General features: G+C 31.8%; 2 protein-coding genes across 3 annotated transcripts; one reads left to right on the top strand and one right to left on the bottom strand.

Moving 5' to 3' along the window:
* The first annotated feature begins 2,244 nt into the window (after positions 1-2,244).
* On the top strand, positions 2,245-5,036 carry LOC107001897 (probable 2-oxoglutarate-dependent dioxygenase At5g05600). Its single transcript, XM_015199850.2, has 3 exons — positions 2,245-2,892; positions 4,122-4,455; positions 4,651-5,036. Exons 1-3 carry the CDS (start codon positions 2,387-2,389, stop codon positions 4,897-4,899), a joined length of 1,089 nt encoding a protein of 362 aa, XP_015055336.1. The 5' UTR covers positions 2,245-2,386; the 3' UTR covers positions 4,900-5,036.
* A 2,388-nt stretch (positions 5,037-7,424) lies between these two features.
* LOC107002785 (PHD finger protein ALFIN-LIKE 2-like) lies at positions 7,425-13,757 on the bottom strand. 2 transcript variants are annotated; one of them, XM_015200951.2, is made up of 5 exons: positions 13,563-13,755; positions 13,465-13,497; positions 12,643-12,865; positions 8,116-8,236; positions 7,425-7,923 (listed from the first exon to the last, which is right to left on the bottom strand). In XM_015200951.2, the coding sequence occupies exons 1-5, from the start codon at positions 13,654-13,656 to the stop codon at positions 7,672-7,674; spliced, it is 723 nt and encodes a 240-aa protein (XP_015056437.1). In that variant the 5' UTR covers positions 13,657-13,755; the 3' UTR covers positions 7,425-7,671. The 2 variants fall into 2 exon arrangements, with proteins under 2 accessions (XP_015056437.1, XP_015056438.1); XM_015200952.2 differs by lacking the exon at positions 13,465-13,497 and having other exon boundaries at positions 13,563-13,757.
* Between the last annotated feature and the right edge of the window lie 298 nt (positions 13,758-14,055).

Below are 14,055 nucleotides of genomic sequence, written 5' to 3' on the forward strand. Positions count from 1 at the left end.
TGAATAATACATTTATCACACATTTTAATACACTTATAATACAATGTGACAATTTTTTACCAAACAAACATGATATGTTTCAAAAAAAAAATTATAATTCATATATATTGCATACATAATTCACTTTTAATACATATTACAGATTTAACAAAATATTGCTATAAATGGTAATAAACAAAAAGTATCGCTAAAATCAGTAATTATTTTTTAAAATGTATTAATTTATGTAATTTTTCCATAAAATAATATGTAACAACTATAATGAAACATATAAGATATAATATATAGCTCCTAAATTCAAATTGAATATGGACGCCCAAGCAAATATTGGAAGAGGTAAACCATTTATCCACGATTTAACATATTTAATCCATCCAAATATTACTCTCAGTAAGAAATCAAAAAGAAAATACACTTAAAATGACTTTTTTTTTTATTTTAAAAAAGAACATTTTAAATGACTTTATAGAAGTGAGAATTTATTAAATATATTTCTAAACAAAATGCATATAAATAAAATGATAAAATCGTGGTGTCGACATGGAAAAATACAATTGTTACTCCTCGTTCTTGGTAATAATGCGAAAGAAGCTTACACTTGCAATTCTAATTTTGAAAATTGGATTGAACAAAATTTATTAGTTTTCTACCGAAATTATGCAACCCTCTTTTGTCTTTCTATTTCTTAATATCAATATAAGTAGGCTATAATATTTCACATTGGGTGTGTTTGATACGATGGAAAATAGTTTTCACAGAAAATATTTTTCGCCAAAAAGGTTTGGAGAGTAAGTGAGTTCTTTTTCTTTTACATATTTTCTAGTATTTGGTCACTAAAAAAAAATATTTTTCTTACAACGTTTAAGTATGATTTAGGCAAATAATAGGATACCAAACCTGAGCTCACACTCTTTAACACATAATCAGTCCTCTATATATCCTAACCACAACTACGATATCGATGTGAGACACGACTCGCGATCTACCTCGACTCGGGACTCGACCTTCAATATTGATCTCGACCTCGATCCTGATTCAGAGTTTTATCCTCAACCCAACACTGACCTAACTTGAACCCGAGACCCAATAATTGTCCCAACCACGACCCAGGACCCGACACTTACTCATGACCTAACCTCGAATCTAATTCCAAACTGAGTTAAGATACCTAATCTCAATACAACATTAACCGTCTGAGTTGGGTCGAGTTGGTTGGGGTATCAGGAGTCAAGTATCGAGTAGGGTCATGGAGTCGATCTTCTGTCGAGGTCAAGATCACTTGGGTTTGGGTCGGTTAAGGTTGACTCAAAAATCAAGTTAAGGGTTAGTTCCAAAATTGGAGTCAGGATCGGATCTCAGAATCAGATTAATGGATCGAGACTACTTCTATCATGAGTCATGATTGAAAGTTGAGTCTCACATTAGGTTTGGAAGTGCAATGGAAATATAATTTTCATATCTATTTAAAAAATATTTTTCAAATATTTAAATCAATCTAGAAAAATAAAATAACTTTCATACCAAACCCACCATAATTTATAGCCTCTATGTGTTCACCCACTCATGCGTCGACATAGCTACCATTCCAATAAGCACGTGTGTGAGTGACAAAATAAGAAAGAAGAAGAAGTAAAGACCATCACGGAGCCGTAATTTAACTCCTTTTATTTTCTCTCATACGTATTTTTTTTAGTCGGTCATAAAAATAATATATTATTTATTTTAAATCATATATTTTTAATCTTATCTTTTAACGAATCAAATTAACTCATATAGAATACGACTAAGGACATAGTATATTTAAGATAATCAAACTCCTAATAAGTCACAATTCTTTAATACTATATTTCTTTCTTGTATTTGTTCTTTAGCAGTGGCAGTCTACTCTCCACACAATGCAATATAAATTAGTCTTAAAATCGATAATTTGATACAAGTGGTGTATAATATATCATTTATCGTATCATATACTCTTATAATAAAAAAGGAAATCACTTTTCAGTCCTAGTTTTTCAACAGTACAATGCCAAACAACATGTTCATTATAACCTATAGTTTTTTATTTTAAACTTTCTAAATATTCGTCTTGTCTAGTCTTAATCTAGACCCATACTTCTTTAACTTCCAATCGACAAATAAAAGGACAACCTAAACTATATACAATAAGATTCCTCATGTAGTAGTAGTACACAACAAATAAACTACAACTGAATATAGCACTAAACCCCAAACATCCCATGAAATTCACGTTTCTCAACTAGCTAACGCCAATTTTGCTTCTTCTAATCATTATCTCACCTTTTCCATAACCGACAAAATTAGTACTATAAATAGTTAGCAGTACTGAACAAACGATTCGATCAATCACTACAACTTAGTAATAATCATGAGCCGATTACAAAGTTGGCCCGAACCGATTATTCGAGTTCATGAACTATCCGAAAGTGGAATTAAAAAAATTCCCGAAAATTTTGTGAAGCTCCCATCGGAGAGGCCAAGTTCGATAACAACGTTGTCGTCATCATCACATGTTGATAATATTCCATTAATTGACCTTGAAAACTTGAATTCATCGGATGAATCCATTCGCGATGAGACAATGGAACTCATTTCCAAGGCTTGTCGCGAATGGGGTTTCTTCCAAGTGGTGAACCACGGCGTTAGCCATGAACTTATGGCTAACGCACGTAGTGTCTGGCGGGAGTTCTTTCATCTCCCGCTAGATGAGAAGCAGAAGTTTGCGAATTCGCCCATTACTTATGAGGGTTATGGAAGTAGACTTGGTGTCGTGAAAGGTGCTAAATTGGATTGGTGTGATTATTTCTTCCTTCATTATCTTCCTGAGAAGTTGAAGGATGAGAATAAATGGCCTAGTCTTCCTATTTCATGCAGGTGAACTTTTGTATTGTTATTATTATTATTTTTTTCGATTTTAACGTGTTTGAATTGTGTGATTATTTTGATTATAGCGTGATTTTATTTAGTTTTACATAAATTGACGGTGGGGAGACTCGGACATGGGACCTATATGTTAGCTTTGATATCATGTTGAAGTGTGTGATCTCATACAGGGGCGGAGCCTACCTTCTGTTAAGGGTTCATCTGAACCCCCTTCGGCAGAAAATATTACTCCATCATCCGTTTCACAAAGAATGATCTAGTTTGACTTGACACGGAGTTTAAAAAAATAAAGAAGACTTTTGATCCTGTGGTCCTAAATTAAAGTTATATCAAATGTATAAAATTGCCCTTTAATCTTGTGGCCTTAAACATGTCACATGGAAAGTTGTTACAAAAAAAAAGAGATCATTATTTTTTAAACAGACTAAAAATGAAAGAAGATCATTATTTTTTAAACGGGAGGAGTACTATTTATACCTTGTTAAACTTATTTTTTATTTCTATATAGTAGATACTGAATCCCCTTCGATTAGTTTGTGTATTAGTTCTTCAAATTTTGAACCTCTTATTAAAAATTTTAGTTCCATTATTGATCTCATAGATCCAAGAAAAATTAATAAGACAAAAATAAAACACTTTTACTGATATATTTTAAAATAGTTATACCTCAAAATTTATTATTTTATCGCTAATGAAATAATTTTATAGCTTTATATCTCATGACAATTAATACTACAAGTTTAAAACAATTTAATAGACACATCAACATGATTAGCAATAAATCTTAGTCGACATTCCATCTTTCCTCACGTTTTCCAATAGTATAATTCTTCCGTGACGAACGTGCTATTGTACATCGGATTTAATTTACTGTAATATAAATGTAACGTTTTCATACGGAAAAAATTATGAAGTTTTTCAATAATTCATGAATGATAATTTTTCACTGAAATGATTGAACGAAAATGAATTGAAATATTATATTTTATAGTACAAAATTTTCACTGAATTCATGATGAAAAATAATCTTTATTATACTTGTTTCATAGATTACATGTCACATTATAAAAAAAAATTCAGTGATCCAATGATCGATATAAAAGTTTTTTAGTATCAATATTTAAACTCATACATTTTGTGTACTATAATAGAGTTATAATAAGTTCTAACATCTATCTTCTTTTTTTGAATCACTTTTTGTTATTTTTATGACATCTCAGGCATATAATTGGTGAATATGGAGAAGAAGTAATGAAATTATGTGAAAGATTAACGAAAATCTTATCGATAAACCTTGGATTAAATGAAGATTATCTACACACAAAATTTGGTGGAGACAATGAAAGAGGTGCATGTTTAAGGGTTAATTTTTACCCTAAATGTCCCCAACCTGACCTAACACTTGGACTCTCTCCCCACTCTGATCCTGGTGGCATGACCCTTCTCCTCCCCGACACCGACGTCCCCGGCCTCCAAGTCCGTCGTGGTGATGACTGGATAACGGTTAAACCGGTTCCTAATGCCTTTATTGTCAACATAGGAGATCAAATTCAGGTAATTATATATATATATCTATATAGCTAGGTAGAAAAAAAAATATTACTCATTTTCTAGTGTAGCGTACCCTTTCATGATAATATTGGGTGTTTCACGAAACGAGTATGAAGATAGTAGAGTGATGATTTAGGTCCCGGTTTATACTCAAGTTACTTTTTTTTTTGTTCACATTTTATGTTGTACATTTTACAGGTATTAAGCAACGCAATATACAAGAGCATAGAGCATCGTGTGATCGTTAATTCTGCTAAAGAACGTGTTTCTTTAGCGTTCTTCTACAATCCAGGAGGTGACATTCTCATTAAACCTGCAGATGAACTCGTGACGGAGGAGCGGCCGGCGTTATATTTACCGATGACGTTCAACGAGTATCGAGCTTTTATTAGAACAAAGGGTCCTTGTGGAAAATCTCAAGTTGAATCACTAAAATCACCAAGATAAATAATTACATTCTTTTTTTAATTTCTAGCTATAGGCCCGTTTAAGTATTGCATAATTTTGATTTGATATTTCCATCATGTCATGTCTATTGTGTTTTTGCTAAATTCAGCTTCTTTATAAAGGAACTTCAATATATATATTTATATTTTCCCTTTGAAATAGTGAAATATTAGTTTTTTATATTCTCTGTTTCAATTTATGTGATAATTTTTTCTTTAAAGTCAGTCTAAAAAATGACATTTTTTTAACATTTAGTTTACAAATATATGACTTATTGTGTCATGCTTTAATTCTATGTAAATATATCATTACATCTAGGCGCTGAACTCAACTTCAAATGGTGACTCAAAAGAGGGATTACTTAGAAAATGTGGACTTAGCAATGGGCAAAATCTTGTATATAGCTAAACTATAAAATCTCATTCTAATCCTCTTTAACATGGGTTAGCGATAAATTTATAAGAAAATTTAATTAGCTAAGTGTCTTTTAGCGATGGATTAGCAAGGAATTGCCTATAAATTCGTAGCTAATTCTGTTATATGTTCTTGTTATAATGTAACTTAGGTTATAGAAGGTGGGAATATCCAATACTATTAATTTTTTTTTAAAATACATGATTATATTGACGAAATTTAAGCATTTAAAAAGTTTATCATAAATTTAATAAATTACAATTTCTTTCGTATTAACATAAGAAAAATTTATTATCTAAGATATTAATCAAAATTTACGCCATTTAAATGTTAGAAAGTGAATCTTTTTTGGTCAATCTCTCTCATTTGTATAATACATTATAACTATGCGTTTATTACACTCAACTCAACACATATATATATATAATAAGAAATTCTAGTTTGAACCACGTGATCATTATCACCTTAGGATAAGATCCAATTATTTTCCAAGCAAGAAAATATATTATAATGTTGAAGACATGTAGCGACAGTACTCACTAGTAGCATATCAACATCTACGAGTTTGAGTTGAAGTAATGTAGTTTGTATGTTAGATTATTACTTACTATACTAAAAATAGTTGTCTAATAATATTTATTCAGTTTAAAAAATTAAAAAATAATTTATTTTTTTACATATTTTTATCTTTGTTTAACACATTTCTTAAATAGTTAAAATTTAAAATGATAAAATAGTAATATTTCTTTTATTATTTATAATTTTTTTAAAAATATGTTTCAATAGTGAAGAATTATTGTTGGGTGAATATATAAGTTGCAAAGTCAAACTAAAGAAAAACATAAAACTAATTATATCAAATTTTATTATACCTGTGGTTGAAAATTAGGTGTACTACATATATATATATATATAAGCTGCCAGGTTGATATGATAACAAATGTCTTATTCACTTTTGGCCAATTTCATTTTAATTAAAAAAATTAATTTTAGCCTCTTTTGTCTAAACCAAACACATGGGCAATTCAACATCCAACCATTTACCATGTGCTTAATTCAGTTTAATATGAAGAAATATATATTTTTTTAAATATTTTTATTGATTAAACTTATTTATCTGATTAGATATAAATATGTTTGTAATATTTTTTACTTATAGTCAAATGGATTAAATTGTATCGACTTTTTTACAACTAACACTTTCTTTTTCTTAATATGTTATTATATATACATGCATATAAAAATATGTTTTGACTTTAACACAAAGCCATTTGCTATAGTGTTGTGATTCGATTTGTATTCTATGGAAACTCACATGAGGTGAAACGTGAAATGCTGAGTCTCTATTCAAAAAAATGTAAGATATATATTTATTTTAAATTTTACTTTTTAAGTTTTTTTTTTAGATATGAAACCATTAATTATCAATTATATAACAGATTAGTTTTAACAATTTCTTTTCGAGGAAAGACTCTGATATTTATAGATTATGATTTATGAAGCAAGAATATTAACAATGCAAAGTTTCAATTAAAAGAACATAATATTATATACTATAGAGTTATTAGAATGATAAAATTTAGCTCAATAATTAGATAAGTTGATATAATCATATTGAAACAGTGTTGTTTTGTTTCAATACGGAGATTGATTAATGCAATGTTTGAAATCTAAAAGAAACACTAATTTTATTTTTTTTAGAATCTTTTTAATCCTAAGCAGACAAACTATAAGGTTTGCCAGTTTGGGAGACATATTAACTATAGAGGATTCAAAACGTTTGCCCATTTGAGAGACACATTATCTTGAGAGGTCTTAGAACGTTTACCCGTTTGAGAGACACATTATCTTGAGAGGATTCAAAACGTTTACCCGTTTGAGAGACACATTATCTTGAGAGGATTCGAAACGTTTGCCTGTTTCAGAGACTCATTATCTTGGACAGGTGATCCTGCAATTCTATCCTCCTAGCACAAAACAGCAGTGTAATGTCCCATCCAAATCAAGGGCCATTGAACCATGCTTGCATAGCCTCTGAGCTCTTCCCATACACCAGGCTGGCTACAAGTTAGATCTCAAAAGCATTTAGCTGACACACCATTTCAAAAATCTAAAAACATCAATTAGTTTATTCAAATACAAAACCATATAGGAACCTTTACAATAACTTGAAAAGTTTTTCTATATATGGGGCTAATAACATCCAAACATGGATTAACAGAAGAAAGTAAAATTACATTTCCTTCCCAAGAGTCATGTAAGGAAACATCACAAATAGAATATCAATCACAAATGTAAGATTGCTATACTATTCTGTTAATGGTCAGAGCAACAGCACTTACGGCTCTCATGAATTAGCTACTGTACTCTGCTACGCTTCAAGCTGCACGACGGGCATTTATATTGCTTTATGCTCTCAGCTTTAGCAGGTGTTATCTTAACACACTTTCCATGGAACCACCTCTCACAGATGTCGCAGCCGATCCAGAATTCATCAGCACTATAATTCCCACCACAGCTGCCGCATAGTGTCTCACCATGTTCTTCTTCCTCCGGGTAACTTTCATCTGCAAGCTTTGGTGTGCTTTTGGCCTGACTGTCACTAGATTTCTACAGAACGTAAGAGCAAGAGTTTTAGTGCCCGGGGAGGAAGAATACACAAATGTTAAATCACCACATACTGAAAGAGAAACTATATTTAGAGTTTAATAATCGCAAGCATTAATAATCTGAAGATTTTACAGTAAGCATATTAATACAAGAGGCACTAATAATGCAGGAATAACAGAGAGAAAGTAATACCTTCGTACTACCACGAGATTTGCTTCCACTATCAGCAGTGGGCTTCTCTTTTACATGCTTTCTTTCAGCCACAATTTCAAAAGCTGTTGGAAGTTCATTGATCATGCTGAATAGACGCTTCCTACACAAGAAGCGAAAATTGCAAACCAGAATAATTCCTTTTTAGTTCTTAAGGATTGATAAAGCACATTCCTTTTGTCGAATAGCAGAAACTAGGTGATAAAATTCGTAATAGATACTAATCCGAACACTCATTGAGTAAACATAAAAACTAAGACAACTGGATTTTTAGCCCGAAAGTAGCCAACCTACAAAAATAAAGCAGAAGAGACAAGTTGTCTTGAATTGGCTGCAGAAAAAGATGCATAGAAAGGCCACATGTAAAAAAGTTGCTCCCTCTACTCCAGATTATATTACCCTATTTCCTTTTAATCTATAACTAAAACAACCTCTTTCTAAATTTGGAAACAATTCAACTCAAACTTCCCACTGTAATTCTTAATGATAATCTATTATAGACTCACAAATGTAATGGCATGTGTAAGACCGTCAGACTCTGTACATTGTGTTACCACTTAGCAGAGCCGGTAATCCCTTATACGTGCTTTCAAATGACTTATGGCCACACAAATGATATGGCGTGTTTAAGACCACAAAGTTTAGGCAGAATATACGATACTATTAAGCTAAACACAGAGAATGTATCCAGAATATTCTAAGATATAACTAAATCAATTTTCTTGACTTTTACATGCCCTTTAAACTTAGAGTAGCTAAGCAACTTGAATTTGCAAAATGAAACTGAGATATATACCAAGTTGAATATGCCCGAAAAAATTATTCTTAAATCATATCATCTTCAGAATAACATCACTGCAATAATATCAAAAAATTTGGTAGTCGGACAATAACATAGTATTACCAGAATAGTGAACAAATTACTGTAAATAGAAGTGATGCTGGAATTCTTCACATGTTTTTGTTGATGGTAATTTGCATATACGGAACAAAGATCAGAAATTCAAGGTTTAGAAGAGGATCTCATTATCAAACTTAAAGCCATTGAGTAAAAGAAAGGAATACGACCTTAATGTTCAGAGAAAAGGCATATAACCCATTAAACCAGACTATAATATCACTAAGAAGAAAGAAACGAAGAAGTAATTCCAGAAAATGTTTTGCTAGAGAAAGATGGAACAACGCTGGAAAAGTAGTTTGAAGAACCAGTCATGCCGGGATCAGGAGATGATCACCAGGAAAAGAAAAGAAACGTAAAATAGAGTTGAGGAAACTTTTTGGCTGGGTAGATGGCATAAGACTGCCCACCAGTAGGGGCAAGCTATTTAGGTCTATTTTTTTTTCCAAATATATAACAATACTGCCCCTTCTATATTTGCACCCAATTTATTGACCACTAGACCACACTGTTTTCTTCGCTTAGAAAAGTGTTCCTTCTCTCAGAGGATTTCCATAACTCAACTTACTCTCGGCGATGGTGCATTTCCACTTGGGTTTGGACACTTGGATGTAGCTACTTGGGTCTCTAGTAAGAGCGTAGAACCTCTTACATGATGTGAAAAACAGGGGATAAAAAAAGAGAAGTTGTCTTGAATTCTTGATAGACAATATACAGGAGGGCTCCATTTTAGGCTACTAGGAACTAAGGTACTACATGAGATAAGGAAAGTTACGTAATTATGGAGATCCTAATCATGACAGAATTCATAAGAATATTTTATGTATCTATTGAAGCACATAAATCGAATATAGAAAATTCTAACATCACTATATTTTTCTAAATCTAAAGTTTTATGCTATTTATTGAAGCACATAGATCGAATATAGAAAATTCTAACATCACTATATTTTTCTAAATCTAAAATTAATGTAATGCATCAGCTAATACAAGCCTATGGAGCTACAGACTCTAGCAGGGACGAACTAGACAAGACAAAGGAGGACAAATTTGCACGTTTAAAGCTGCATTATGAGAAATGTCTCTCATTTCATGTCCCCCATCTACAGGAAAAATATAAAATTTCAAATAACATGGCCATCATTTCAGAAATCATCCCTTTTCATGGTCACGACAGAAGCCCATAGTAGAGTAGCCATAGAGAAAGCAAATACAATAAGAAGCAGTAGCACACATAACATGCCCACAAAAGAAAACTATCTCCATAAAGATAGTTGATGTATGAACAAAAGAACTTACAACAATCTCCAGTGACTCTAAAGCACAGATAAAATTACTGAACAATGAGATGGTAATCACAAAAAATAAAACATACAGCAAAATGTTAAGGGGTAAAGGTTTGTTCTTAACAGACAGTGGGACTCATGGATAGATTTCTATTTATTTTTTTAAGTACGGAAATGTAAATTTTGCTACAGTAGTACAAAAGGAGGTAGTGAAAGCATACAAACTACAGTAAGCTATATCTGTTACAATCCTAAAACTTCTATAAAATCTGTGTACTGAACTAAGCCCAATATTTCCCCTATGCCAAAAGTATGGATTTTGAAGACATCTATATTCTACAATAGCTAAATGATTCTTCTGATTCTCAAAACGTCTCGTACTTATTTCCAACCAAATGGTCCAAAAGTAACAAAAAAATGGATTATTCCTGATTTTTTATTCTACCAACAAAAATAGGTCTTTCACCACTCATATTCATGAATAGATCCCATAAATGTTTTGTACGACTGCAATGCAAAAGCAAATTTTCTGCAGAATACTGAGAATTTTCATGGAAGAAGCATCTATTGCACAAAGGAATTCCCCTATCTTCAACATACCTTGAGTTAAACATGCATTTCTAGCTGTAATCCAACAAAAACAAGCTACTTCAGAGGGTGCTTGAGATTTCCATTACATCTTTGATGGTCAAATTAAATCCCAGTAACATAATTTCTTTAGCAATAGACTATAACAACTATCTTCCCAACCTGAGAATTCAACTTACTAGCACCAACGATTAAAGCCACCTAATGTAGAAATTGACCAATTTCGAGAACTTCGAATCATGAAAGTTTGTCCTGAAACTGGATCTCAATTATTCCTATGTATGCCACTCTACACACACTTGCTAGTCTAAACTGTTTATTCCTTCTTAAACTACACAATGTAGGAAATTCTTTCATTTGTTTATCATCTCCAAACAAAAATATGTTAAGAATTTGATTCAAACACCAATTTCCAACCTTCATAAAAGAATTTCAAAAATTTACGCCATAATCAAATTATGTTCTCTGATAATCCAGTTTTTGAAGGCATGGACACTGCTCAGGGTGTCCAACATACTTCTCTACCATATACCATCGATAAGTTGCTTCCTCATTTCAGCTCCATTTTCATTATACCTCCACAAGCATTTGAATAACAAACTCTTGTTATGAAGTTTTAGATTTTTAACTCCCAAACCATCACTTTTCTTGTCCTTGAAAACTTTCTGCTACTTTACAAAATGATACATTTTCCATTCAAAATTTCCTTCCCAACGAAACTGACTTCTCATGGCCTTCTCAACACAGCTAGGAATGGGAAATAGTGACATCAAAGATGTAGGAATTCTATCCAATACAGTATTGATTAAAGTGAGCCTTCCTAGAAAGGATAGACACTGTTTTTCTGGGGGCTAGCTTCTTAGCACATTTATCTAAAACTCCTTGCCAAGTCCTTTGATCATCAACTTCGTGCCTAGTAGAAGCCCTAAATAAACAATAGGGAATTTCTAACTTCAACTCGGCCAATTCGTTTTATGTTGCTAGCCACATCAACACTGAAAATGTTGCTATCCTATCCTGCACACTCATGTTACTTATTCGTGCATAAAGCAAATGCCATAGATTCCTTGCACCAAGTCTTGCTTAGAGTTCTCTGATTTAGGATATCTGAAGAAAGCTACATATGTCTAAGGAGAGCCTACATAACTTTTACTAGGGCTGGGCAGTGAACAATTTGAGGTAAGTGTGAGATTTAGAGAACCCTAAGGATTAAAATACATACTACTCACCACTGTTGAAACAAAATAAGCTCAAATAGAACGAAATATAAAGAGGATTCAAATTGCTAGACCAACTTGTTTGGGATTAAGGCATAGTTGATTATTAATGAATTCTCCAAAGACACGCAGCACCAAAAACAAATCTTAGAGCAGGATTTTGGGACATACACCCTGCTAAAGTCAGTTCCTTTAACCACTAAAACATTCAATTTTATCCATTTAGCAACTTTACTTACATATTTGATAAAAGAACTATCAAATTTCTTAGCATGAGACAACCAAGGAAAAGCAGGAAACATTCGGGAGTCACAGAGAGATAAACCATACAGAAAAAGCAACCTATTTCCTCTTTTAAGAATCAACAAAATATTACTGTAGTTTGTACTACAGTAAAGAGAGAGATCAGGTAGATTGCAGCTAGACAAAGAGAAACAGTGGAGTGTGCCTGCATTTCAAAAATCATTTTGCATTTCTGTGTAGAACAATATATCCTAATTCCAACCAACAATAAGAGTACCTTTCATTTTGGTTAAGACGAGTTCCAAAAAAGAACGCCACAGAAAGCAACCAACAATCACTGTGCACAGCAACCAATGAAAGCCAATCTCTCCGATTCATCCCATCCCTCGCAAAATTTATCCCTAGTGCTGGCTCTGGTAGCTCAGGTGGGACTTCTTCAGCAGGAAGGTTAACTTCCCAGGTCTCATTCGGATGTCCATATAGGCACAAATTTTCTTTCTCTACACCCACGTAATTAAAAAAATCACACAACAATCAATCAAAAAACTCAGGACACAAAAGTATTTTTTTCTAAATTTACAAAATCTAAATAAGCCACAGGGCACAGGCCAAGTAAAGCCTTTTAAAATCCAATTTTTGTTACATTTTGTAGCAAAGTAAGCCCATTATTTTCTGAGTTTCGAAGTTGGAAACACCAAATTTATCAACTATCAAAATACTAATGTTAGCATTTCTAATATTTTCCAAGCAAACCAATTTCTTGTCATTTTCATTTCAACAGTAGTAGTTCATCCACAGTTAATTTAACTTTAACCCAAATCCAACAACAAATCCAATCTGAAAATTCAGTTCAAACGAAAAAAAACACACAGGCGTAAACTGAAAAATGCGGAAAAAACAATCAAATATCCCTCAATTCCAAATTAATTGGAGCTGATTCTACTAATCTCCTGTTTCATTCCACTTTACCCAACTCCATTTCATTCCAATACTAACTAAAGCAAACACAAATCTACTCAATAAACCAAAAAAAAACTCAAGCAATTCAAAACTCAACCAGCAAATCAACCAATCTAAACATAAACAAACTTCAAATTACCTGGATCGCATAAATTATAGAATTCATCCACATCTGAAACAAATCAAAATCAATTTTTAGACAAATTCCCAAAAAAAAAAAAAAAGTAAACGAAGTACCATGTGTTAAAGCTCGAACTATTCCAGAACGACGAGAGCTATAATCTTTGAAGATCTCTTCTACAGTTTTCGGATTTGAAGAAATAGATGACATTTTAAAAAAAAAAAAATTATGGTGAGATCTTCAGCGAAAAGTTAAAAAGAAGATCAGAGAAAAAACTGATCTTTAAATATACAGATTTAATGAGAGAGAAAAAATTAAACTGAATTTGGACAGAGTTGAGTTATTTTTGCTAAAATGTTTTATGTGAAAATATAGTTTTTTGACCACTTTAATTATATTTTGTCGGATTTGTAAAATGATAAAATTATTTTTTTTTCTATTTAAACTTGAGTATATATTTAGCCGAATATTTTGTTAGATTTGTAAGAAGATTGACCAAAAATCTATTTTTTTTTAAGCAGAAAAGATAGTAATTAATTTTTTTAAAAAATAAAACTTGCGTAATTTTGGAATTTATTTTTTCACCAGATTATATTAGGCTTTGCATAA

This window comes from Solanum pennellii, chromosome 10 (genome assembly GCF_001406875.1).
Source record: "Solanum pennellii chromosome 10, SPENNV200".
Lineage (NCBI taxonomy): Eukaryota > Viridiplantae > Streptophyta > Magnoliopsida > Solanales > Solanaceae > Solanum > Solanum pennellii.